Source organism: Macaca fascicularis, chromosome 1 (assembly GCF_037993035.2).
Source record: "Macaca fascicularis isolate 582-1 chromosome 1, T2T-MFA8v1.1".
Classification (NCBI taxonomy): domain Eukaryota; kingdom Metazoa; phylum Chordata; class Mammalia; order Primates; family Cercopithecidae; genus Macaca; species Macaca fascicularis.
Window position 1 is genome coordinate 63,430,161 of NC_088375.1, and position 27,847 is coordinate 63,458,007.

The following is a 27,847-nucleotide window of genomic DNA, read 5'->3' on the forward strand; positions in this document are numbered from 1 at the left end:
AATGCCCCATGGGAATTACATCATCCAGCAAGCTTAGGAAAACACTGTCCTAGAACAAGTGACTCCCAAATACATTAGATTCACTGGAGCTGCTTTTTGAAAATAGGATCATGAAAAGGCCAGGTGCAGTGGCTCACACCTATAATCCCAGAACTCTGGGAGGCCGAGGCGGGCGGATCACGAGGTCAGGAGTTCAAGACCAGCCTGACCAACATAGTGATACCCCATCTCTACTAAAAATACAAAAATTAGCCGGGTGTGGTGGCATGTGCCTGTAGTCCCAGCTACTCAGGAGGCTGAGGTAGGAGAATCGCTCGAACCCAGCAGGTGGAGGTTGCAGTGAGCCGAGATGGCGCTACTGCACTCCAGCCTGGTGACAGAGCGAGACTTCATCTCAAAAAAAAAAAAAAAAAAAAAAAGAGAGAGAAAATAGGATCATGGACCCTGTACCCCAGAGATTCTAATTTAGGAGGTGTGGAGAGGAGCCTGGGCCTCTGGGTTGTTTTGGAAGCTTTCCAGGTGCTTTTGTGGGCACCCTGTTTGGGAACTGCAGCTGAGTGGCCCTGAGCAAGCCTCTCCCGTGTAGATGCGAAGTGCCTGTGTCATATTCACTGTGACTATTTCTGAGTATTCCTCTCTAGGTTAAATTAATGGCCACCTGTTCTTAGCGTTCTCCTGGAGCTCAACAGCTACTTCCTGACTTAGTATGTTTGTGCTGTGTGCAAAGCCTTGCTGCAAACTGCAGGCCGCCAAGTTCTGGAAGACAAGGTTCTTACTTTCAGAGAACTTATGGCCGGCCAGAGGAGGGCAGTGTGCCCTGGCACAGATGGAGGGTGAGGGGGTGTAGGCAGTGGGGATGCAGGCTCAGTGCCAGACTGAGTCACTGGCTGAGGTAGGGGCCACACCGCGTGGGAAGAGAGTTGGTGGAGCTGATAGTTCGCCCTGGTTGTATTTAGTCTTCTATCACCAAGGCTAAAATAAGACTTGGGTGTCTTTAAAATGTCCCCAAATCTGGGGATTTTCAGGGTGACAGTCTTTGAGGCTTGGCTGGAAATGCATGTAGTTTGTACATGGGATAGGCAGGTGGAGGAAGAGGAGCAGGAGTGGTGGCTTCCAAACCCCGGCATCTGTCCCAGGCTCCTAAGTTGAACACTGAATATCAAGAAGGTGCCAGCCCCTGAAGGCAGGACGTGAGCAGGCCTGGCTGAGGTTCAAAGGCCCACGTTCAAAGGCCTGGGTTAGCGGGTAGGAGGCTAACTTCGGGGAAGCATGGTAGGCAGGGTGGGGGATGGGGAGCAGAAAGAGATGAGGATGGGAAGTAGACAGGGGCTACATCCTCAGAGTTTTGTAAGCCGGGCTTTGAATTTTATTCTAAGTGGGCAGGAAGCCAATAGAAGGTTTTAAAAAGGTCTGTATTGCATTTTCTTTTTATTTTTTTTGCATCTCACAGATACATTTATTCATGCTATGAAGTAAACGGCACTTATACAAGCGTCCCATGATGTTTCACATTTCCATCTAACATAGCTTGCATTGCATTTTTAAAATTTATTTATTTATTTATTTTTTATAGAGACAGGGTCTCACTATGTTGCCCAGGCTGGTCTCGAACTCCTAGGCTCAAGCGATCCTTCCTGCCTCAGCCTACCGAAGTGGTAGAATTAGACAGGAACCACCATCTCCAGCCTCTTGCACTGCATTTTAAAAGTGTACTCTATGTGGAAGAACAGACTGTAGCTGGCAAGAGTTAAGCATGCACTGTCTGTTATTGTAGTCCAGGCACAAGAGGGAGGCGGTTGGGTTGCGGGTAGTCTGGATGGATCTGGAGCGGTGCAAAGATTGAACATGTTTTTTGAGGTGGTATGGACAGGACTTGCTGCTGACCCAGGTGTGGGAGGAATCAAGGACCTTAGACACAGGACTTGAGCAACTGCATGACTGGGATGCTGTCACAGGATTGGCAGAGGAAATTAAAAGTCCAGTTTGGGCCACATGGTTAGTCATCCAGGGACTGACTATATCCAAGGGGCAACTTTAGGTGCAAGTCCGGAGTCCTGGACACAGCTCATGGCTAGAGGGATAGATGTAAGCACGCCTGCTGTAGAGGCAGGTGAAACGTGGAGCAGGGCACTGTGGATATGGAAGAGCCAGAATAGAATCCTGGGCCACCTCAACATTGAGAGAGTGAGCAAAGGGGGCAGCAAGAACAAATGGATCTCAGGGACCATGTTCCATGCCAAAGAAAGACATGACCTTTGGAACCACAGATAGGCTATTACTTTCATATTTTTACTGCATGAAAGAAGTCTTTTGTCTTTCCATTTCCATTGTGAAGGGAAGGTGTTTCTCTCTTTCAGCCACTGTTTTGTGGTTGATCCCTCCCCAGGGCAGGAAGTCTGTCTGGGTAAGGCCTCTGAGCCTCGAGAACACCTTCCACCTAACAGATCCTGTGGCAGAGACCAAAGGGCTGCTAGAGGAGTGTAAAAGCCTCAAGGATTAGGAGCACCGCCTTTGATTTCCCAATTGGAGCAACTCTCCCAGGATCGGCTCCCAACTCTCTGAAAGTCTTTTCCTTTCTGCATGCCCAGAAGTGGAGGGGTTGGGAGCTGGATGAGATTTCTTGCCTAGCTCTATAGTCCGTACTTACTTTTTAAATAAACAGATGTCCTCATCCAGGAGATTTTTACCTCAAAGCCATAGGCTGCTATAGAAGATCCTTATCTCCTGAGATGTCTAAGAAAAGCCCACAGAGAAACACTAGGACTCATATTTGTCTGATGCACCACAGTTTACAGAGCCCCTTCATTTATATTATTTCACCACCACTCTTTAGTGTGGCTTTTGTAACTATTCCTATTTTGCAGATTAGGAAGTTAAGAATCAGAGCAATCAACTACTTCCGGGTTCCACAGCTGTAAAAAACACCATCGGGACTTCCACCTGGGTCTTCTGACCCCAAATCTTGTGCTGCCTGGGTTTATTCCCAGATACATCTTGCATAGAAGTGACTCAATGCAGACATAAAAACGTGTTTAAAGAACTTAGAAATATGGTTATATAAACAAAAATATGCTTGAGTGACAGAGACCTTGACTGAACTAGAAAGATTTGTCCGGGCATGGGGGCTCATGCTTGTAATCCCAACACTTTGGGAAGCTGAAGCAGATGGATTGCTTGAGCCCAGGAGTTCAAGACCAGCCTGGGCAACATGTCAAAATCCTTTCTCTACTAAAAATACAGAAAATTAGCAGGCGTGGTGGCACGTGCCTGTAGTCTCAGCTACTCAGGAGGCTGAGGTGGGAGGAACGCTTGAGCCCTGTAGGTCGAGGCTGCAGTGAGCTGAGATCGCACCACTGTACTCCAACCTGGGCAACAGAGTGAGACCCTCTCTCTCTAAAAAAAAAAAAAAAAAAAAAAAAAAAAAAAAAAAAAAAAAAAAAAGGTAAGAAAAGAAAAAAGATTTCTGGGTCTCCAATCATAGGTTAGCATCTGCCATGGGAATCTGAGTCAAATCTGAGGGTGCCAAGCTGAGCCACTGACCCTCTCCCTGGGAAGCTGGCTAGGATTCCCAGAGGATGGGACCCTGCTGCCACCATCCCTTTTTCCCTGCTATCTGATGGCTTCCTGTCTGTGCACTCTTGGCCTTCAGAAGAGAAGCAGCTTCTCACAAAGAAACAGAGGACTCTCCTACCCCCAGGGCTGGCAGGGCAGAGAGAGCTGATGAAACTGGCTTGGGTGGAGTTCCCGTGGTTACAGATGAGACCTTGGGGACAGGTAGTCCTCAGTCGCCAAACGCTTACGCAGAGTGTGCCGTAGCTGTTAGGGGAGATGTCTAGGTGGGGAGATGTCTAGGTGGGGAGATGTCTAGGTGGGGAGATGTCTAGGCGGAGTCTCCTTTCCACGCTTGCTTCCGGATGTCAGAACGGTCCCGGGAACACTGCGGTTCCCGCCCGGTCCACGGGGTGGCGCGCGGGTCACACAGCTGGGCTCCTGGGGCCAGAGAGGAAACGCCGAGTCAAGAGACGCCGACTCCTGGCGGTTCCTCAGCACGGATGCTCGGCTTTTCGCAATTCCTAACCGCCTCCCCCTCTGCCGCGACAGGTCGGCGTGGTGGTGACGTTCCTGGTGCTGCTTATTTTCTCCTACAACGTCGTCTTTCTGTTCGTGGGGACGGCAAGCCTGGGCCTGTTTCTCAGCAGCACCTTCCCCAGCATGCTGGCCTACACCGAGGACTCGCTGCAGTACAAAGGTGAGGGCCGGGCCCGAGCCAGGAGGCGCGCTCTAGCTGGGCGCCGCCGCCTCGCTCTGCGCCCTCTCTGTGCTCTTCTAGGCCAGCACCATCTCCCAGCGAGAACGCTGCCCTAGCTCCCTGGAGAAATGAATGCCCCGCTCCTGACTCTGGCGGGAGCAGGCTCACAGCGGGGGTCGTTCTGACCCGCTGGGCTCCCTCCATTCAAAATTATCCCCGTAATGATGGGATTGCAGGCCACAGAGAGCAGTTAAGCTTCTTTTTTCTATCTGCTTTGTGCCCATTGTAACGTCTGCTGACCTGCAGCTGACATTTTGTGCGATATGCATGTGCTGGAAATGCCAAGTTCAAAGAGAAGCAAAGATGCACAGGAGAAGTTATGGCATAGGAAAGGCATTTTGTAACCTAATTTTCAGTAACAGTACGTGCCTGCCTCGTGGCTGTGGTGGATGTTGTTAAAAACATGGAGGATTAGAACACTGACTCCACATCTGGTTTCAGGAGTGACACAGCCTCTTTGATGTCAGAAATCTCGAATTCTCTCTACTAATCTCCCTCCCCTTTCCCTAGCCTCCCAAGTGCCTATAGCAAAGATCTCTTTTTTAATGAGTTAATTAAAAATAATTATGTTTTGAACATCACCAGAGACGCACTAGAAGCTGGAAAACCAGCATTAAGATGAGCAATTTCTGGCCAGGCGTGGTGACTCACGCCTGTAATCCCAGCACTTTGGGAGGCCAAGGCGGGCAGATCACCAGGTCAGGAGATCGAGACCATCCTGGCTAACACGGTGAAACCCCGTCTCTACTAAAAATACAAAAAATTAGCCGGGCGTGGTGGTGGGTGCCTGTAGTTCCAGCTACTTCGGAGGCTGAGGCAGGAGAATGGCGTGAACCCCGGAGGCGGAGGTTGCAGTGAGCTGAGATTGCGCCACTGCAGTCCAGCCTGGGCGACAGAGTGAGACTGTCTCAAAAAAAAAAAAAAAAAAAAAAAAAAAGATGAGCAATTTCTTTAGAGAGGAGTGGGGGAAGTTGGTGTACAGGGAGAGTCAGGGCAGTTAGAGCTGCACCCAGCTGTCATCCACAGCCTGGATCCTTGAAATCGAGGGATAAGCCCCAGATAATTTTAGCACATAACATCACCATCAGTCGTTAGGAATAAAATCTTTTCTATGATAAAGCTGCACACTTTTTGTTTTCAAAATGGAATTTTTTTTAATTATATAAGTCGTATGTGCTCACTGCTAAAACCTCAAACAATAGAAGCATAGTTTAAAGCAGTAAGTGAAAGTAACTGAAAATAACCCTCTTAGCAGTTCATTTCCTCCCAGATCCCTTCTGAGCTTGTGAGACCATTCTCTGCGCTGTTTAATTTGTAGTTTAGAAGACAATTCCTGTGAGAGAGTGAATTAGAGATTCAAGTGCATCTGAGTTTCTTTGGCTTCTGGCTCCTCTGAGTGGGGGTACTATACATCATCTGAGAAACACCCCCAAATCAGGGCACACCTGGTATAAATTCCATTGCATCGTGACTCTGAAGAGATCCTGGCCATGGTGAAAACTGAGGGCAGAAAATGCATCAGCCAGTCATCATCCAGGCAGCCCCTCACTCACCCGTCTTTCTGCTACTCAGGACATCATGCTGGGCGCTACGGGACATGGCCAAGGAAACACAGCCTCTCCCTGCCGCTTGTCCTAACAACAGGACAGCCACGCACCCAGCTCCCACGGGCTAGGGCCCAGGAGCCCTCAGACTCCTCCCTCGCCCGTCAGTCTCCAAGAATCAAGGGAATAAATGAAGTAATGAAATAAGGTAGCTATCACATGTCACACAGCAAAACTCAAGAGTTATTAGGTGATCAACAAATGTTAGAGCTTAATAATGATAAATGAGGCCGGGTGCGGTGGCTCACGCCTGTAATCCCAGCACTTTGGGAGGCTGAGGCGTGAAGATCACTTGAAGTCAGGAATTTGGGACCAGCCTGGCCAACATGGTGAAACCCCGTCTCTACTAAAAATACAAAAATTAGTTAGGTGCGGTGGCGGGCACCTGTAATCCCAGCTACTTGGGAGGCTGAGGCAGGAGAATCGCTTGAACCCGGGAGGTGGAGGTTGCAGAGAGCTGAGATTGCACTCCAGCCTGGATGACAGAGCAAGACTCCGTCTCAAAAAAAAAAAAAAAAAAAAAAAAAAAAAGTGATATTGATTGATTCACCTGCAAATGATCACTCAAATCCATTCTCTTCATTTCTTACTGTCCCTGCCTAATTTAAGGGCTTTATCTTCATTGACCTGCTTGGACTAGTTAATGGTACCCAGCTTTTTCCAAGTTCTAATCACCTCCATCCCTTCTTTGATGGGTCTTGACTTGTCTCCTTGTCTTCAGTCTTGCCTCCATCTAACCCAGCTGGCTGAACGTTAAAATCACCTGGAGCTCTGGTACCAAAACCCAGTGACTGGGCCTTACCTCTGAGTCTGATGCAACTGACCCAGAGCTGCTGGGTGATTCTACTGTGCAGCCAGAGGTGAGGACCATGTACTAAGCCACCCTCCACACGGTAAAACAGGGCTGTGCTTACTTCAGCAGCACATGTACTAAACTTGGACCAACACAGAGATGATTAGCATGGCCCCTGTTCAAGGATGACATGCAAATATGTGAAGTGTTCCCCAAAAAACCCAGAAAATAGAGCTGATCACAACCTCCAGATCTACCTATGGAGCGTCTTTCTCTCCAACCTTCTCTCTCCCTGCTTCCCCTCGAAACCTGCATCCTAGCCACAAATTACATGCTATTCCCTGATAGCACAAAAACTGCTCTGTACCTGCCTGCTTTGGCACGTGGTGAACCCTCTGCCTGGAACGTCCTCCCCGCTCCATCTCGCCCCTTTATCTGCCTGCTCTTCCTTCCAGACCCAACTGCAGGAAGCATCCCCCTCCAGGAAGCTCCTCTGATCCCCACTGGAAAGGTGTGCCTCCCCTTTGTGCCCTTTGACGTTGCTCCTGTCTCTCATGTTTGACCCATCTCAAGACTTTTGTACCTATGTTATCTGCTTCTTCTCCTAGACAACATGACCCCAGCAAGGGACAAGGGTAAGAGCATGGGCTGTGCAGGCAACTGCACACCTGGCAGTCCTGCCTCCAGAGTTACCGGCTTTATGACCTTGTGCAGTTTCACTTCCTTCCCCTCTCTGAGCCTCAGTTTTCTCATCTGTAAAATAAGGATGCAAATACCTGCCTTTTATGATTGTTTTGTGAATCAGAAAAAATGTAAAGCTTTTGACTTAGCATCGAAGCTGGCTCACAGGCACTCAATGTCTTGTTAACTCTTAGTATTCACCTGAGCATCCTCAGTGGTTAGCACAGAACCCAGTGGTCCTCAGTTTCTTAAACAAATGAGTGGAACAGACAGTTGGGTGCTACTGGAATTCAGGGAAGGGAGTGAGGGGGCAGTGTTGATTTAAATAAAAGTAGCTTCATAGAGGGGATGGGATGTGAGCTGGCCCAGAATCTAGAAAAGCAGAGAGGAAAATGGAAAGGCATTCCTGGGCAGGGTGGGGCAGTGAACAGAATGAGAGCAAAGGCACAGAGACAAGTCTGAACATAAGTGAGACTGAACGAGCTAAAAGGAACATGAAGTCCAGAGTAGACAATGATGACAACCATTTTATTAAAAAAAAAAAAAAGTGTCGACTATGTGTTAGCTGCTGTGCTACTAACAAGCACTGGTTTATGCCAGTGATCTATATGACAAGGCATGGCCATCCTCTCCTGGGCTTCCAGCCTTGTGGGGAGGGCTGGCTGGTCAACACAGTGTGGTGAGAGCAGGTGTAGGGTGATAGCACAGCACAGAGAAGCAACCCATCCAGGCTTGGGGACCAGGGAGGAACATTACTGATGGAAGTCAAAACTAGGACCTAAAAGATGAATGGGAACCAGCTGGCCAACATGATGGAACCCCATCTCTACTAAAAATACAAAACTTAGCCAGGTGTGGTGGTGCATGCCTATAATCCCAGCTTCTTGGGAGGCTAAGGCACTGTACTCCAGCCTGGGTGACAGAGCAAGACTCTGTCTCAAAAAAAAAAAAAAAAAAAAAGGTGAATGATAATTTACCAGAAAACAGGAGGAGGAGGAATGTTCAGTGGGGAGTAAAAGTGTGTGTTGGCCTGGAGGTGAGAGTATGGGGGTTGCAGGGGGAGAGAGAAGCCTGAGCCGTCAGCAGGGGCAGAGTCTAAAGGGCCCTGCAACCACATGAAAGCCCTTGGCCTTCATCCTGAAGGCAGTGCTGAAGGGCTTGGGCAGAGAGTTGGGCTGGTTTTGAGTTTACTGTGTGCCAGTCCTATGCCGGGCTCTTGGCATGTCTTACATCAGAGTTACCCACACAGTAACTCTGTGAAGGATGTGTGAAGCCCATCTTACCGAGAAGGAAACCAAGGCCTAGAGAAGTTAGGGAACTTGTTTAAGGTCACATGGCTATGTGACTTTGAACCCATCTGACTCTGAAGCTTGGGCTCTGAAGGTCTGCGCCATGCTGCCAGACTCATGAAAGCGTATGGCTGGTCAGTGCAATGCCAGGACAGCGAAGACACCAGTCTGCCTGCACCAGAGGGCGAGTCTCAGGATATCAAGAAATCTTTCTAGAAAGGTAGGTAGCAGTCAGAATGGGAATGGTGCTGAATGCCAGGGCTAAGCAAGATGGGATCTACCCTGAGAGAGTGATGAGCAATTGAAGGTTTCAGAACAAGGAAGGGACAAAATGACAGTAAGACCTCGGCATTCCCAAAGCAAAGTTACAGGCTCATGTCTGAGAAATCCAAAGTAGTCCTTTCCACCATGCCATCTTCCAGAGGTTTCCCAGAAGCAACCTAAGTTTGCTTTTTTTTTTCCTCCCCCTTTTTTGAGAGGGTCTCACTCTGTCACCCAGGCTGGAATGCAGTGGTGCGATCATGGCTCACTGCAGCCTCCAGCTCATGGGCTCAAGGGATCCTCCCACCATAGCCTCCCAAGTAGCTGGGACTACAGGTGCACACCACCATTCCTGGCTAATTTTTTAAAAAGTTACTTTTTGTAGAGACGAAGTCTTGTGATGTTGCTCAGACTGGTCTTGAACTCCTGGCCTCAAAAGATCCTCTCACTTCTGACTCCTAAAGTGCTAGGATGTGCCTCCCAAAATGCATACGCCACTGCGCCTGGCCAAGAACCTGGACTGTAACACTGACTTCTGTCTCCTTAACTTGCCTTTACCAAACCAAACCTTCTCTTTTTGTTAGGCTGTGCAACCACAGTGCTGGTGACAGGGGCAGGAGTTGGCGAGATGGTGCTACAGATGCTGGTTGGTTCGGTATGTGGGGACCTTTAAGGGCGAGGGGAGCATTTGGGGAGCACTCCTCTGACAGGTGAGAAGATGCAAATAGCCGCCTTCTGAACTCAAACTGTCCCTTTCCTGAGTCTCCTGCAAAGCCAGCAGGGCCCCTGTGCCGGCGTTACCTGTTTCCGTTTCCAAGCCAGCCCCGAGAGCTGAGTCTCCATATGTGGGATCTGGAGATGTGAACGGATGCATGGAAAAGTCCAAAGCAAACACAAGCCATGTCTGGGAGCGGAGCCAGAGGTGGCCCGTGGGAATGCTATTTAGCTCTCAGAGCCTGAGATGGGTTGGAACTGCAGTCAGAGTTCTTTTTCCATCCCTTCGGAACCCACCACTCCCTACCCCACCTCTCACAGCCTCTGGCCGCACTGCAGAGGGCCCGGCTTCCTGCCCAACTCCGGCCCTGACCGAGAAGGCCAACTCTTCCAGTTCTCTTCAAATCTACCCATGTTTCATTTGTTCACCAGGAAAAAAAAAACAAAAAACCTAACATCTACTTTTTATTGAATACTATAATGTAGATTATTCCCCTTTTTACAACAGAGGATATGGAAACTCAGATGAATTTAGCAACTTGCCCTAGGTGAATCACACTTCTAGTAACTGACAGAGAGGACCTCACATCTAGATCTTTCAGCCTCCAAAATCTCCCTCATCGTGACTCAATTCTCCTTTCCTCCTCTTTTGCCCTGCTGGAGGGAGAGAAAGAGCTACATCTCACCATACCCTCCTCATTGAAATGACATGATGTCTGGGACTTGCTTTAGTGTAACCTAGTGCAGAAAAGAAGCGCAAGGCCACAGATGAAACTGGTGCTGACTGCTAAAGTTGAGTGATGGGTTCTTTGGAGCTCCATATACTACTTTAACATGTTTTAAATTCTCATAATAAAAGATTAAAACAATATATCCTTTGCAAAGTTCTGGTTAGGGCTTATGGGTATAGAAGTACCCTAGTATGACTGAAATTTCAGTGATGATAGAGATTGTCAGAAGGTTCCAGAACACAGAGCTGCCAAGGGACTGCAGGGGGTCACGAGGTCCAGCCCCTGCCTTAGAGCAAGACTTCTGCCTTCTCCAGACACATAACTTGAAATAAGGCCACGGTCTCCCTCCTCCCCGTGATTCCATCTCTTGGTGTGACGGGCCTCAACTTGACTGAAAAACCAGCCAAGGATGGAGAAGGCTGCTTCCTCCAATACGCCTTCCACATGAAGTTTTAATGGTCTGTGTCTCTGTGTTTTCCCCTTTGGCAGATATTCCAGGCTCAGGGCAGCTATAGTTTCCTGGTCTGTGGCGTGATCTTTGGTTGCCTGGCTTTTACCTTCTATATCTTGCTCCTGTTTTTCCACAGGATGCACCCTGGACTCCCATCAGGTAAGGAAAGAATCTGTTTCTACACAAGAGGAGGAAAACAGAGCGGGGGCGGGGGGTGGGGGGAAACAGGGGACATGCTATGGATCTTAACGTGCCAGAAACGCTGCTCTGTTCCAAGTAAAATGCAAGGAAATGTTTATTTTTCTACAGCTTCCTTTTCCCCTCTTCCTGCTTTCCATACGATTGTCTGCGCTGGACTCTTAAGATAGGCGAGAGCTGGGTCAGCTGACTCATGGTTTCTCCATTAGCAGAGGGGCATGGATTGGGAACTTGGCTTCCTGCATCCCACCATACCACGGAACCATGAGCCAAGAATCTCTTTCCAGCCTGTTCAGGGCACTGAAAGGCAGAGCCTGACTCCTTGGCTGGAACTCAGCCCAACGGCCTAATTGGCCATCTCTTTGCAGTTCAGGATTTTGATTCTAGTCCAAATGTTTTTTTCAAAAAGAAGTCCTTCAGGCCAAGTAGCAAAGAAAGCCTCCTTCAGGGCAGAGACAACTCCTAAGAATAGTCTCCCTTCTAGAGACCCCAGGCAGGGGGAGTCCCAAAGCTATTTTCATAACCCTGAGCCCTTACCTGCCCTTTTGCCCACTGCTTTCAAAGTGCCCAGGGACTGTATCGGCTGTGTGCAAAGCCAGTTCTTAAAGAGAAGGTGCCCAGGCAGAGACTTTGTCCTCTCTATAAAAAGCAAAATAATCATGAAAAGACTAAAGGAACAGGCATCCACCATCTGCTCTCAGTAGGTTAACATATCCATCCTCTAAACACTCAGTACAAAGGCCCAGAAGGAAAGGTGGCCCCCAAAACAGCACTAACTAGAGCCTCACTTCTGAGACAGCAGTACTGGTTCCCACAGTGCAGAGTTTCATTGAAGACCTACATTCAATTAATATTTACTGAATATTAAATGAGTAACACTTAATGGGTTCCTTACTCATGGGAGACAGACACATTCCCCAAGCCCTAGACAGTAGTCTCAGGAAACTGCCTCCACCAACTGTTCGCCAGAACTAGGGGGTCTGACTTTTCACTTTGCTCCCTCTAGAGCCACAGAATGGCAGAGAAACAAACAGACTGGGTAAGTTCTCAGAATGAATCATCGCTGCATCTCATCAGAGCTGCTGAAACATGCTACCTGTTTGTTTTGTTTTTCTTTTGTAGTTCCTACCCAAGACAGATCAATTGCAATGGAAAACTCTGAGTGCTACCAGAGGTAAAACTGGGTGAAGGAGGCAAGAGAAGACTTTCAGCCTCTTGATCACCAGCACGACCATACTGTTTCAGAAAGCTGGGTGGTGGTGGAGGCGCTCTCAATGACCGTTAGTCTTCTCCACTAAAACTTGGTTGGGTAGAGGAAATTAAATTGGGTCCTGGTACCTGGTCAAAATCATTAGAAATTTACCTGGCTTCTCAAGTTACCTTCTTCCCTGGTTCAGACTGTTGGTAAGAGCTGTCCAGATACCCAGATGGGAAGGAAGGAGACAGCCGTGTGCTTCACTCCATTTGTCACCTCATGCATGGACCATACTCTGGGTTTGAGATCATTCTTCATTGAAGTTTGTAAAAATAGGTTGAAATTGTAAAGCTCCACGATCATTGCTATATGTAGATATATTTCAATTTAAGCAAAACAAGCTGCAAGTTATTCTCTGGCATGCTCAAAGGATTTTTGTGCTTTTCACTTAATAGTCCAAAGTCCCTTAAATTCCCGCTGCAGACATCAATAGCTTATCTATATTCTCAGACACTAAAAGGAGAAGTTGAATCTTGCTCTCTTTGGTATACTAATGTAGTGGTATGCTAAGCTAGCTCATACCAGCTTAGAAAAGCTGATTGTAAAATTTTCATGTTGACAGCTGGTTATTAAATGCAGCCATTATTAAAAATCAAATCATACAAACTTATAATTAAATCAATTACATTTAAAACAAAGGTAATAAATATTCAAAGCATATCACTTCCTAATTTTATCTTGCTGCTCTTGAGGTAATTTCTGTCCATGGTACCTGTGTGGTGGAATTACGATGTATGATGGTGTGCTACTGTGCACCTTGTCCAACCCCACTCTTGGTGATAGCATGTTGGTAGCCTGCAATCAGCCAGGTGGGAGTGTTAGCATGGACACTGGCAAAAGCTACAGATCCCAGAGAGCCAGTGTTTAAACATTTACCAGCATACCACTGCTAGTAATCAAGGCTAACTGGTCCAGAAATCGCCCGGGAGAAGGAGATGGATGTTCCATTTTTCTTTACTGACACTGACTAGCATATAAAAGATATAGAAACAGCACTAAGAATTTCTGAAAATACCTAATGAAAATGATACATCTTTTTTTTTTTTTTTTTTTTTTTTTGAGACGGAGTCTCACTCTGTCGCCCAGGCTGGAATGCAGTGGCGTGATCTCAGCTCACTGCAACCTCTGCCTCCCAGTTTCAAGCGATTCTCCTGCCTCAGCCTCCCGAGTAGCTGGGACTACAGGCACATGCCACCACGCACAGCTAATTTTTTGTATTTTTAGTAGAGACGGGGTTTCGCCATGTTAGCCAGGATGGTCTCTATCTCACTGACCTCATGATCTGCCCGCCTCGGCCTCCCAAAGTGCTGGGATTACAGGCGTGAGCCACTGCACCCAGCCAAAAATATTACATCTTTTATAGGGGGAAAAAAACCTCTTTATACCATGGCAAGGCCTTTTCTTTCACAAAAAGCTGGGCGTACTGAACAATTCAAGCTGTGCAGTAGTAGACTGAAAGCAGAATTTGTTCAGGAGTTACCGCTTCTGTCCAGAGCAAATCCTGCAGTGATACAAGGAGAATGTAAACTTGCCAGCTTTAGACAGGGATCAGTCCTGAGACTGTTGGCAGTAGCAAATGGCTGTTAGAGTAACTGTAAAATGGTTTTGCCTGCACCTTCTCTATGTATATACAAATGTACATGTATAAATATAAAAATTAAGTGATCATGGTTCTTGGTAACCTGTCCCAAGTGCTGTGATTCACATGCCTGACACTAAAAGGTTCTTCCTGGTCCAGTCAGCCAGCTGTGACCAACAGCAGCACAGCTGAGTGCTGAGAATCTGGCTGGAAAGAGAAACGTGGCTCAAGCACTGGCTCACCTTCTAGCTGTGTGGCCCTGGGCAGGTTACTGAGGCTCTTCCAACCTCACTTTTCACATGTAAAATGGCATTTCTAAAAGTACCTACCCTACCTCAATGGAATTCTGAAAAAATTAAGCGAATTTGTATAAAGCACTCACAATATGCCTGACACAGAAACTGCTTAATAAATGTTAGTAATTTTTAAAACCTCTTCATAAGCAGCTTAGAAATTATTCATGTTTGGTACATATTTATTGCAAGTCAAGCAGATCCAACTTTTTTGAAAGCTGGTGGTCTAGGAGTATAGTTTTAATTATGTTTGTAAATACTCAGAAGTATTAGATGCCAGTCTAATTTAAATGCAGTCTGACTGTAGCGAGTGACTGACCTGGGCAATGAAAAAGCAGTTGTATTTTTCTTGCGGTTTTTCAAGAAAATATCCTTTTTATACAGACTTAGAAAGAAGAATCAATGGCTATATCGAAGTTGATTGTGACTAATTTGTTAATACAGAAAACAACATTAAAACAAATCTAAGAGTACCTTTCCTAAAATAAAACATTTCAACTTACTAAGTGTGTTATCCATTACAAAGAACAATTGATCCTCTTGTATAAACTCAGAAACAAATGGCCTGATGTTCCCAAAGACAGGTCTCTCTCATACTATAAGTTAATATGGCTTATATTTTAGAAGAAAGAAAACTGTCTCACAAGGGAAACTGATTTTTTTTAAAAAAGAAAAAAAAATTAAATAAAAGAAGAACCTCTCATAGCAGGGCTGAGTGCTACTATTCCCTATTACATAAAATCAGAATAAGGAAAAGGCACACTGATTCTTACACCACACACTTCTCAATCAGTTACACAAGTAGGACTTTCTTCCTCAACTTCCTTTCAGGAATTTGGACATTTCAGAATCCTGTGGAATCAACGTTTTCAGATTTCCCTCTGCTACTTGTGTATGGAAATCTAACCCATCAGGCACATCTGATTCACTAAAAGAAGACACAGTGACATAGAGTTCTTTTAGAGTGAATTTCATTTATTCAGTCAAAAAGGATTTGTTAAGCACCTGCTATGTTCAACGCACTAATCTAGGTACAGACATACAGTGGTGACTGAGACAGAAGTCCCTGCCTCACAGGGATTATACCGCAGGTGAAGACATACAGACAGCAAACAAATTATGTAACATGCCACAGGGTGAGGGGTAATGTAGCACCACAAAGAAACATACAGCAGGGAAGGGGGGCAGGAATAGGGAATGTCAAGAGATGCTCTGGGGCCAGGCGCAGTGGCTCACACCTGTAATCCCAACACTTTGGGAGGCTGAGGCGGCCAGATCACCTGAGATCAGGAGTTCAAGACCAGCCTGGCAAACATGGCAAAGCCCTATCTCTACTAAAAATGCAAAATTTAGCTGGGTGTGGTGGCGCACACCTGTAGTCTGTAATCCCAGCTACTGGGGAGGCTGAAGTGCGAGAATTATTTGAACCCGGGAGGTGGAGGTTACAGTGAGCTGAGATTGTGCCACTGCACTCCAGCCTGGGTGACAGGGTGAGGCTCTGTCTCAAAAAAAAAAAAAAAAAAAAAAGGAGAGAGAGATGCTCTGGAAGGCCTTTCTAAGGAGGTCCTATTTGTGTAGAAAACTAAATGATATGTAAGACCAAGCTATCCAAGTATGTGAAAACATCCTATCAGGCAGGGGACACAGTAAGTACAAGAGCCTTAGGCTGGAATATGCTTATGGTACTGGAGGAACAGCAAGTAGGCTGGTATGGCTCAACTGCAGTGAGGAAGAGTCACACAGAACAAGTGGGAGTGGTTGCTACAGGCCAGATAAGTCATGGTATGTGTAGAGGTTTTTTTGAGTGATATAAGATGACTGGGAGAGTTGTGAGCAGGCAAATGACACGATCTGATTTACATATGTGAAGTATCACTGATTGCTATGGAAAAGAGACTGTGGGGCAAGCATGGAACTGCAATAGACCGAAAAAATAATGGTGGCTTGGAAATGTAGATAGCAACGGAAGTGGTGAAAGTGACTGGATTCAAGCAATATTTTGAAGGTGAAACTGACAGAATTTGCTGATGGATTGGGTGTAGGGTGAGAAAGATAAGAATCAAGGATGAGCCAGGCACGGTGGCTCATGCCTGTAATCCCAGCACTTTGGGAGGCCGAATCAGATGGATCATCTAAGGTCAGGAGTTCGAGACCAGCCTGGCTAACATGGCAAAACCCTGTCTCTACTAAAAATACAAAAATTAGCCGGGTGTGGTGGCAGGCGCCTGTAATCCCAACTACTTGGGAGGCTGAGGTGGGAGAACCGGTTTAACCTGGGAGGCAGAGGTTGCGGTGAGGCAAGATCACGCCATTGCGCACCAGCCTGGGTGACAAGAGTGAAACTCCGTCTCAAACCAACAAAAAAAGAATCAAGGATGACCTGAAGGAATCTGACCTAAGTAACTGGATACATGATGAAGCCATTTAACTCTGGAATGCCATGGGGAGACATTTAGAGTTCTATTTTGGACATGATCATCTTATGATGCAATCTTGGATGTCAAGAAGGCTGTTAGATATAGAAGTCTAGAGTTTAAAAGAGAAGTCAAGGCTGAAGATATAAATTTTGTGGTCACATTGCCCAGGTTGGAGTGCAATGGCGTGATCTTGGCTCACTGCAACCTCCGCCTCCCGGGTTCAAGCGATTCTCCTGTCTTAGCCTCCCAAGTAGCTGGGATTACAGGCATGCACCACCATGCCCAGCTAATTTTGTATTTTTAGTAGAGACAGGGTTTCACCTGTTGGTCAGGCTAGTCTCCAACTCCTGACCTCCAGTGATCTGCCCGCCTCAGCCTCCCAAAGTGCTGGGATTACAGGCATGAGCCACTGTACCCGGCCCACTTCTGTTTCATTTAATAAAATGAAGTCATTTTCATTGACCCCCTGCAGTTACAAGATGTCCTCCAGTAAGTACAGTGTTTTGTAGCAACAATCAGTGTAAAATCATATAACTGTTACTTATTATCTCCTACCTGATAATGCCAACCCTGGGAAATTACCCAATATTAGGGTATTAGTTTGTCATTAACTGCAACTATGAAACACAGAAAGTGCTTGCAAAACAGGTAGGCTTCTCAAAAGAAGTGTCAACAGTCAGAAAGGTTAGAAAATGGTGGTGACTTAAACAGGCTTTTTTTTGTTTGAGATGGAGTCTCGCTCTGTCGCCCAGGCTGGAGTACAGTGGCACGATCTTGGCTCACTGCAAGCTCCGGCTCCTGGGTTCACGCTATTCTCCTGCCTCAGCCTCCCGAGTAGCTGGGACTGCAGGCACCCACCACCACGCCTAGCTAATTTTTTGTATTTTTAGTAGAGACGGGGTTTCGCTGTGTTAGCCAGGATGGTTTCGATCTCCTGAACTCGTGATCCACCTGCCTTGGCCTCCCAAAGGGCTAGGATTACAGGCATGAGCCACCGCGCACAGCCTAAACAGACTTTTTAACTGAAGGGCTTGGCACTCTTTATATTCTGAAATCCCTTTTGAACTTCTGTGAAGAACCCATTTCCCAAACTGATTTTGCCTCATGGGGCTGCCGTCGCAGGTGATACTCTGAGAGCAGTGTGTTAGGAGCATGCAGCACTCCTCACTGTGCCCCACATGCTGACTGACCCACCAACCAAAGGGACGTTGCACCCATTTCACCAGGGTAGTGAACTGCCCCCTTTGCCCCAGAACAATCTGTCACTCTATCCTCCTGTGATTTTCATTTAGAGATATGAAACAGCTCTCTCTGCTGTCATTTTGCCACCTATACACCCCACTTTTGGGCTGGGTGCGGTGGCTCACATCTGTAATCCTAGCACTTAGGAAGGCCGAAGCGGACAGATCACCTGAGGTCAGGAGTTTGAGACCAGCCTGACCAACATAGTGAAACCCCGTCTCTACTAAAAATACAAAATTAGCTGGGTGTGGTAGCACATGCCTGTAATCCCAGCTACTCAGGAGGCTGAGGCAGGAGAATCGCTTGAAGCCAGGAGGTGGAGGTTGCGGCAAGCCGAGATCGTGCCACTGCACTCCAGCCTGGGCAACAAGAGCAAAACTCCGTCTCAAAACAAAACAACCCACTTTCCCTTACGTATATTATTTTGACCCAATTCTGAAAAAGCCTAATTTAATTTGCTAAGTGAAGTCTAAATTGCTTTTTACAAGGGCTAGATAAAAGCCTCTAATTTTTTTTTTTTTTTTTTTTTTTTTGAGATAGGGTCTTGCTCTGTCACCCCTGCTGGAGTGCAGTGGTGTGATCTCAACTCCCTGCAACCTCTGCCTCCCAGATTCAAGTGATTCTTCTGCTTCAGCTTCTCAAATAGCTGGGACTACAGGCACACCCCACCACGTCTGGCTAATTTTGGGAGGATTTTTAGTAGAAATGGGGTTTCACCATGTTGGCCAGGCTGGTCTCAAACTCCTGACCTCAGGTGATCCACCCGCCTTGGCCTCCCAAAGTGCTGGGATTACAGGTGTGAGCCACTGCACCCAGCTGATTAAATTTTTAAAAACTCTTTTTGAATGTAAACAAATTTTTCAAGTAAAATAAGAGATTTCGCATAGTGAATATTTTTTCTAGCCACTCAGTTCTCTCTTAATTCCTTTTATGTCTACAATCATTTTACAATCTCCCGTGTTCACCACCTATCTGAATCTAGACTTTAAATATTTTAATGCAGATACATACCAAATTGTTGAAGGCCAGATCTTAATGATAACCATTGGGAAAACAACTCTTTCCTGACCCACAGTTAGCACGGATGAAAATGTAATACAGAGACTGCAAAGAGACCACTTCAATGAATGTGAGAGAAGGGAAATAAATAATCAATTCAGAAAATCATTTTGTTAAAAATATTTATTTAAAAAAATACAATTGCTGTCCATATCTAGTTGCACATATATCTATTAACATATCTGTATACTTTTAGACTTGTAGTAAATTTGCTACAGTGCTTTTGTAAAGCCAGCTTGCATTATACAAAGCAAATTCCTCTGTCAGTTTACATAAAATAGATTTTTAAAAATGTATATCTTTCCTAAAAGATGCATAATATCACCATTATAGAATTTAACAAAATTTTTGCATAAAACCTGGGAAGTGATAGAAAAAATGATCACCTGATTGGTCAGAGCAACCCCTTACTATGTCTGGAGATGCACTTGAGTATCAACTACACATTTATTTTTCAAGCAGCATATTATTATAAAGCCCTCAAAGTGCTTTCGCATCCTTTTGCTCACCTCTACACTCTCTATAAAGTTTCTCTGCCACATACAGATAGAATTCAAGACTCTAGCTACAATCATCCTACTCAATCTTAGAGCAGTATCTCTTTGTTTCCCAACAGGTAAGTCAGACTGCTTAGCTAGGTGATATGGCAGCTTCCCTCCAGCTGTTTCATCAACTAATATGAATTTTAATAAATGTTAGCAGTGACCATTTTAATTGCTTTTTTAGGAAAAAGAAAAAAAAAAAGGTGCTTCTAATACTCTGAAGGTGCTTTTTAGGTGTCCCTAATGTAAATTGTGCTGAAATTAACTAAGATAAGCTATTAGTAACACTTTAACACTTATCCATTCCTTTGGGTAGGTATGCACTTACATTATATGTAAGTATCTCTACAAAGTGTTAGATACTGGATATGAGATATAGATTTCAATAAAACAAGGGAAAAAATAAACAATGAAGTAATTGTCTTCTCAGTTGAGCTGACAGGTTTGAAGAAAGCACTCTTGACATATTCTTACTACCACATATCCCAAACTAAGACATATACATAAAATAACACATCTGTCCTGTGTTAACACTGATGGAACGCACTGCAATAGTCCCATGGCAGACATATGCTTTTCTTCTGAATTACAGATTGGTGGAATGAAAATTAAGAGTTTATTATTAAACATCTTTTAATTTTTAAGTGACGTCCATACTTGATGGTTCACAAACTGCCACTGCCACTGTGTTTAAATCACTGGGTGTATGAAATTTAAAATAATCTAACCTAGAGTTATTTCCCATTAATCAAACTCATCCCTAATTGTCTCTTAGGAAGGTCTTCTTAAAAGAAGATCGAGTAGGGCTCATGAAAAATTACTGGTTTGTTCTTCAAAATGAAAAGTTACATACCCTTATTTTTTAGCCAATTTGATTATTTGATAAAGCAAGGGCGTAATTCTAAGTTTTAATCAAAAATTTTTACTTGCCTCAAACTAACACCAACCGGTAACAAAATGACTGGACTGAATTCATATTTAATCTTCCCTGCCCATAAAGATAAATGAAAATGCTCAAAGGCAAAAGTAAAGAAATATAATTGTGATTAGAAAAGATCCAGGGCCAAAACAAATAAATAGGACTCAACAAATAAAAAATTAATTGTATTCATTTCTTTTCTATCTTTACATATATGCATCTGTTAATTTCACTAATACTGAACAGGGAAGTTCATAAAAATGCTACTCTACCACATAAACAATAAATGTAAGCAATGAATGTACATACAAAGGCCACTGGTTAATACTGCCCCAAGAAACAAAACAATGAAATATCTTAGGATTGTGTCCCCTACACAATAGACAATAAGCAACAATGACCAAATGGAAAAGAAACTTAAAATTGGATACTTTAAAAATTTAAGTGTAATCTATCAATTGCAAATTATTTTAAAAAATCGTTAATTTTTACAAAGCACAATATTAAAAGCTTGCAAATTATTGTAAAATATCCTAGCCAAAAGGGCATACCTTAGAGAGCCCAGAGGAACGGCTCATTAGGTAACCCATTTATCCCTTCTACAAACACCCTATAAATTCCAGAAAACATAAACAAGAAATAAACCTTACTTCCCTGACCCTCAATATCCTTAAGTTGAAATTAAACAAAAATAATTAAGTGCTTCCAGTTATTAAAAATCAAACAGTGCTAATATTGGTGCCCAAGAAAGTGCCAAGTGATTAACACCAATATATGGCATTCCCACCCCTGAACTTTAGGCATTCTTCTTGAATGATTCCATTGGCTAGAACTCTGGGCTAGCCACAGGAAACCCCCACCTCCTCCCTGACCCCATCCAGAAGACACCAGGCCTGTGTGAGCATGACTCACAATCCCTGCAAGGGAAAACAACCAGAAGGAGCCTTTATGAGATGGGAAACAAGGCGAAGTTGAGAAGATCATTCAGCCCAAGACACTCTACTCGGAGGTTTTGGCTAATACTAATGACATACAGTTTAAAAGGATAAATTAGGCCACAATGCCAGCATTCCTCCACTACTGTATTCAATCCATGGTCAAATCCCTGTACTTTAGAAATACTGCTTCCAGTATAAACCTCCTCTTGGAGAAACTTATAACACAAACTAATAAAGATTTTACACAAAAGCAAACATAAATGTAGAAATTTTAAGAAAGGACATCCTTATTTGCTCAATAATACATGAACCTAAGAGAACAGTTTACGATGACTTTGTTTAGAGTATGTCACATGTAAGCAATGTATTTCTAAAATGTTGGCAAGCAATTCGTCTTTAAGGCCTACTGAAATGTGCAAAGCATTAATCTTTTAAAAAGTGGCAACTGCAAAGTGCAGCAAAATTTTTTTAAGTTTTAGTATAAAATAGACTAGGAGCCATCAATGTATGTTCCCTCTGAAAACAGATTTACACACACACACACATTCAGTCAACACATCAGTATATACGCATACACATACATTTACTAGGACAATAAATCAGAATGACTTGGAAAGAAATGGTCTAGTCTCCCAATTAAATATTTCAAAGTAAAGTTTTCAACCTCATAAAACTTCCTGATGTGGACTATACTCAAATGGTTAGCACTCAAGAGATTAACTATGTTGACTGTATCCCTCATGAATATTCTTGTTAAAAGTTTCCTTTAAAATTATGTCAATAACAGCATGAATTTCCTGTTTTCTGTAGAAAGCTTACAGCCAGTATTTCCCCTCTCACACAAACCACTCTGGATTTTCATATTTCACAATAAGTAAGTGTGGATGGCAGCACCTTAGAAATTGCTATTTTCTGGCAGGCTATCCATCTATCACAACTTTTTTCAGAGAAGTGACTTGAAGAAACTGACAGCTTCAAATGAAACAATTATACTACCATTAATGATTCACCTTTCAGATTTGCTCGGCTTACAGGTCAAAACATGACTCCTATAGTAAAAGGTTCCACCAAGTACAAGAAATAAAATCAAACCACCTTCTTTTCTTAATATACCACCAGCCACAAGAATTCTAGATTCTAAGATTAAAACTTCAAATTCAGTAAGCAGAGTTCTGATGACATAAGAGGAATAACAGGGTACTTTGTTTCAGGCAATGCCAGCAAAATTAAAACAGTAACACAACATTTGTTGATCCCAAACCAAGAATATAATTCTATTTTCCATAGAACCCGGTCTCTCGTCAGAGTATCTGCTGAAGAAAGATAATTATGGCTGACCTCCACACTTCACCTACACTACAATGGACTGAATAATTAACTTCTCAATACTATTTTAGAAATAATATATTCTATCATAGCTTCAGATGACACACTACATCATGAGTAGTCTTTTTAACTTTCCTACTGGTTTGGTAAATTCATTTAGAGCCCCAGGTTTCTGCACAGAGACCTGCATTGGTCTCCAAACTTGTTTTCACACCTAAGAATGGCACCTAAGCACGATTCTAGATTCCTGGCACGGGTAAATAAAACATATACAGTCAGTGAGGTTAAAAACAGAACAGACCTATGAAGAAAAGTATTCCTTCAGTTGCTGAAATATCAGATTTTTTTTTTTTTTTTTTGAGACGGAGTCTCGCTCTGTCACCCAGGCTGGAGTGCAGTGGCCAGATCTCAGCTCACTGCAAGCTCCGCCTCCCGGGTTCCCGCCATTCTCCTGCCTCAGCCTCCCGAGTAGCTGGGACCACAGGCGCCGCCACCTCGCCCGGCTAATTTTTTGTGTTTTTAGTAGAGACGGGGTTTCGCCGTGTTAGCCAGGATGGTCTCGATCTCCTGACCTCGTGATCCACCCGTCTCGGCCTCCCAAAGTGCTGGGATTACAGGCTTGAGCCACCGTACCCGGCCAATATCAGATTTTAAAAATAAAAAACGTATTAATGCAGCAAGAAAATGTAACTTGTTATATATTTTAACATAAAACAACTTGAAATAATTCTAAATTTGTTGGTAAAATACAACATAAGGCCCAAACAAGTTTGTGAGCAGACTAGTAAAATAAAAAGAGTCATACCTAACATGAAGATAAGAGACAACAGACTGACGAAAGTAATATGAATGAAGCCGTGGAATACATATGGTAATGGATGATTATCTGGGAATTTATCAAAAAGAATTAATGTGAAATTTCAAAAGCGGACAATAAGCTCTCCTGAAAAACTCCAAATCTCTAGGATTTCTCCATATATCATAAGAGGAACATCATACATGTTTGGAGATCGGACTGGGAATGTGCTGAGTCAGCAGTCTTTAGGTAAAGCGTATGCTTCTGGAGGACGCACAAGACAACGAACTGGGGTGTGGAAAGAAAGTATTATAACTGCTCCTCAAGATTTACTCTTTATGCCATCCTTCATTTCAATTTTTGTGTATTTTTTATAACAGACATATTACTTTGGTATAGCGGTATATAGTTTAACATATACCCATATGAATTCTTAATAGGGAAAGTTTTTATGTTTGATAACTTTTACAGATCAATTTGTGTGTTCAAAAAGGCTGGACACTCCTTTTCTGAACCACTGCTTCAGAGGTATTGAGAAGTGGTACTGAGTGGCTCTAACTGTGCTCACATTCACCAAAAACATAAAGAGACACTTGTAAGAACTTGAGAATCACGGTAGAAAGTCTGAGATCAGGATGAAACAATGCTGTCAGACTGGACATCACACAATGCAGGGGTGAATGGAACTGAAGTGATACTATCAACAGCCTGGAGTTACAGCTCCAGAATTCCAAACCTCTGATTTACTTCAGTCAGTCTTGACTTTTAAAGTCTATAATATAGTATGTAAATCTTCAAGGAATTTTCCAGTTAAAAAAAATCCAGTAGCCTAATAGAAGCTCATGGGCTTACTGTCCCTATCAAAATTTCAACTGTCAAAATGTGGGAAAAAATTAAACTCATATTTTAACTCTAAAAAGCTTACAGTTGACCTTTTAAGGGCCTCTAATTCTTTTTTTTTCTTACCGTAGTCCTCAAAATCTAGATTCTTTGTGCATAAATTAAAAAAAAAAAAAAAAATCAATGAAAATTTCCACCTTTGTTCAAACACATAAAGTATGCCATGAGCAATACAACATCACAAACATACTGTGACAAACCATTAATAAAGAAGGATGACTAAGCCAGGTGTGGTGGTGCATGCCTGTAGCCCAGCTATGCGGGAGGCTGAGGCAGGAGGATCACTTGAGCCCGGGAGTTTGAGTCCACCCTGGGTAACACACCAAGACTCCATCTCTAAAAAATTAAATTAAAGGATTACTGAAAGATCTCATTTCTAAAAAAAAGAAAAAGAAAAAGATCACTGAAGTCAGACATGAGATTTTAATTTTGTATTTTTAAAAGTCAGTATATAAACAAGAAAAATTATTTTAGAAATTATGTGAAAATCCACTCTTGGGTGGAGTAAATGCAATGGTTTGCCAGCACTGGCTCTGAGCCAACTGTGCACATCCCTTCTCAACTCTAAGGTGGTAGGCTTGAAATCAGCCACAGGGGGAGTAATTAATTTATATCAAAGAAATCAGCAAATGCTACAAATTCAGGGCTTCCCCCACCACCACCCCAGAGATCCTGGTTGTTAAACATTTTCTAGCACACGACTGAGTGGATAGTGGCCGGAGCAGAAGGAAAGCTAAGATATCAGAGATGTCTCAAAACCCCATTCAATCTGTTCCCCTTCTGTAACTTAGGCTACTGCTGCCCAACAGCATTCATCCTGGCAAAGTGACTAGGGATGGATACGAGCTACAGCTACCGAATACAAGTCTCTCCAGTGAAAACTGATCTGAAGTGGTACATCACCTTTCACACTAAGAATTCTGCGCATATTCAACAGAATATGAAGCTGAGACTTTTCCAGGAAGGAGGTAGTCTATAAACTGAACTGTCTGCCTCATACACCTGCAGTAAGGTTGTAAACTTTGACTTAAAAAACGATACGCACACATACATTTCTCCAAATTAGTTGATCTCAAAGAGATAGCAGATCACCAATCTGTGACAGCCTTACACCTCTCAGAGGCTATAGGTTTATGCAAAAAGGACTCACTAAAATGGTTTGCTAGGAAGTTGCTTCAACTGAGTTTCAATGGTGCCCTTGGTTCCAAGGTACTTCTGTGCTGAGACAGTTAATTATGAAAAATACCATCTGTGAAAACAAATCAATGGCTTTTCTCCTTTAATTCAAAAAGATAAAATACCTTTGTGCTTTCAAAATTTAACACATCTAGTTAAATCAACCATCTATATCTACTTATTTAATGTACAAAATGTTAACCTAATAAAACTATTCCAAAGTGCTGCTGAGAGGTCCAATTTCAAACAGGCATGCAAACTAAATAATTCAATATGGAAAAAAAGTCCAATATGTCTGTTCCCCATCACTATTAAACGCTACCTTTCAACACTACTATTGCACATCTCAGGAACAGAACCTTCAGCTGATAACCACAAATGAACCAGTAACAAGTCTCCGACACTACAGATACAAAGGCAGCTCACTGAATATGTTCCCTCTACTAAGTTAGCTAGCATAGATGTCTTCTTATACAAGAGCTTCTCTACACGTATATAAGCACATTTAAAGTAAATACCATGCATCTGAAGATGCTAGTTTGTAACAGTGTCAGTTTGAGCCTTCAAGTCCTTACTCCTTCATTCCATTTAGTTCATGTGATTCTACAGGGTTAGAAGACGAGTTTAACCAGTGGGAGAGGTTGGTGGGGGAGGGTAGTAGTGGTGGTAAATGGTGACAACATATAATTTAATCCTGGACTTTAATGCCAAATTTTTCAAAAGACTCCACTGTGAACTGATATCAATTCAGTTTGGAGAACCAACAAATTTGTACCTGGCATTGATTACCATATGGTAATATTTTTAAAATTTGGTAATGTAGAGAAGAAGGCCTACATTTTTTACTACTAATATGAACAATCCAATCCCTATGTATAAGCATTCCTAAATGAACTCTGTTCTTTAGCATTTAAAAAACAAAAAAGTTGAAAGAAATAAGCACATCTTTACTTCGCTACTGACTGGGGAGGCTTCGCTTTGAATTCTACCTTCCTAATTGCATCTTTAAAACTATCATAACCTCTAACAACCTTAAACATAAAGGAAAGGTGATAAATATTTAGCAGAAAATGAGGTAAAATGAACAGGAAAAACACAGGGTCCTTCACTTGGTTATCTTCTAATTGAGAAAACCCCTACATGTTGTTTCAAGTTATTTGATCAAATCTTTTACTCAGAGATGTTTCAAATATTCAAAATCCAAGTTCATCCTCCTAAAAGTGATCCTTGCCCATGCTGTATTCCATGGGCATATAATCATACCACCCAGAGGGCAAACAGCATTTCTGTGCTAGATGTGAAGTCCCACATTCTCACAAGGTGTTCCAAAAACTGTCTTAAACCCCAGGTCTAAAAATCTTTCTACAGTGAAATAGACTAGCTCCATGCTCTGTTGACAGGTTCAGACAGGATCATACATATGCTATGAGACCCACCCTGAATAAATGTAAACAAGATGCCTTTTCATGGAGTTGCTTACACATGTTATAGTTCACACAAAACAATCTCCCCAGTATGACTGCTCCAATCTTACTTTGTATGAATAGGAATGATCCTTCTTTTTCCCCTGCTTAGGAACAGCTCATTTTAAGCCATTCTACAGAGCACACTTAGTCCTAAAGATACCAATTCATTTCACAAATATTTCTTTAAATAACAGATTCTAAGCATAATTTTTCCTAGCCAAAGGGTCCCAACAGACAGAAGGAGTAACTTTGTTCTTCATTGCTCTTGCAAAGCACAACCACTAAACCCCACCACAAATTTCTTCAGCACAAAGCTCAAAACATTTTGAAAGGAGAAAAGAAAAGAAAGGAAGGAAAAGAACGAAAGAAAAAGAAAAGGAAAAGACAGAGGGAGGTGGAGTTTGGACTCCAATTAAGGCATTTTTATACATATAGTCCAACTTGAGTCCTATTCAAAGACAATCCTAAAAAGATGCTTTCAATGGGGAATGGCAAAAATCACAACAGTCTATTATTAACATTGTAGAACTATCAATTGCTCACTTCAAATGCAATCATGTTGAATGTCTCTCTGTTCTTTGTTCCTCGGTTCACTCATTCCACAAGTGCATAGGTTATGTCTTCTGTAGGTCTGGGGAAAATGGGCCAGGGGTGGAAGGTCCATCCAGCCCAGACAGAGTGAATGGCCCATGACTGTTCAGTACAGAAGGAAACTGAGAAATAAAATAAAACACGTTATCATCCTATTACTCAACCCCAGCTTTTACTTTCTGTCCTACTTTATTACCCGAGGCAAAACACAACAGCCTTCTGCAACGGCTTACAGGACAAAGGCAGTGGCTGTTTATCATGAAAGAATAATGATGTCATAACAAAAACTAAAAACAAAAATCGTTTGTCCTAACATA

General features: G+C 43.4%; 2 protein-coding genes and 1 non-coding gene across 6 annotated transcripts in view; 2 read left to right on the forward strand and 1 right to left on the reverse strand.

Moving 5' to 3' along the window:
* MFSD4A (major facilitator superfamily domain containing 4A) overlaps positions 1-14,660 on the forward strand; it is a 33,619-nt gene extending 18,959 nt beyond the window's left edge. For both annotated transcript variants that reach the window (XM_005540599.4, XM_045395817.3), the window contains 4 exons: positions 4,102-4,249; positions 9,522-9,592; positions 10,872-10,992; positions 12,154-14,660. In XM_005540599.4, the coding sequence (XP_005540656.2) occupies positions 4,102-4,249; positions 9,522-9,592; positions 10,872-10,992; positions 12,154-12,209 (396 nt within the window). In that variant the 3' untranslated portion in view covers positions 12,210-14,660. The remainder of the gene's footprint in view (positions 1-4,101; positions 4,250-9,521; positions 9,593-10,871; positions 10,993-12,153) is intronic.
* Positions 1-27,847, reverse strand: part of ELK4 (ETS transcription factor ELK4) — a 96,836-nt gene that overhangs the window by 53,569 nt on the left and 15,420 nt on the right. For 2 of the 3 annotated variants that reach the window (XM_045395829.3, XM_005540600.4), the window contains exon 5: positions 18,985-27,652. In XM_045395829.3, coding sequence (XP_045251764.1) covers positions 27,554-27,652 — 99 coding nt within the window. In that variant the 3' untranslated portion in view covers positions 18,985-27,553. Of the gene's footprint in view, positions 1-18,984; positions 27,653-27,847 lie in introns of those variants that run through there. The other variant, XR_012432182.1, reaches the window with a different exon arrangement.
* On the forward strand, positions 6,820-6,926 carry LOC123570888 (U6 spliceosomal RNA). Its single transcript, XR_006695103.1, has one exon. It is a non-coding gene; the product is annotated as a U6 spliceosomal RNA (small nuclear RNA).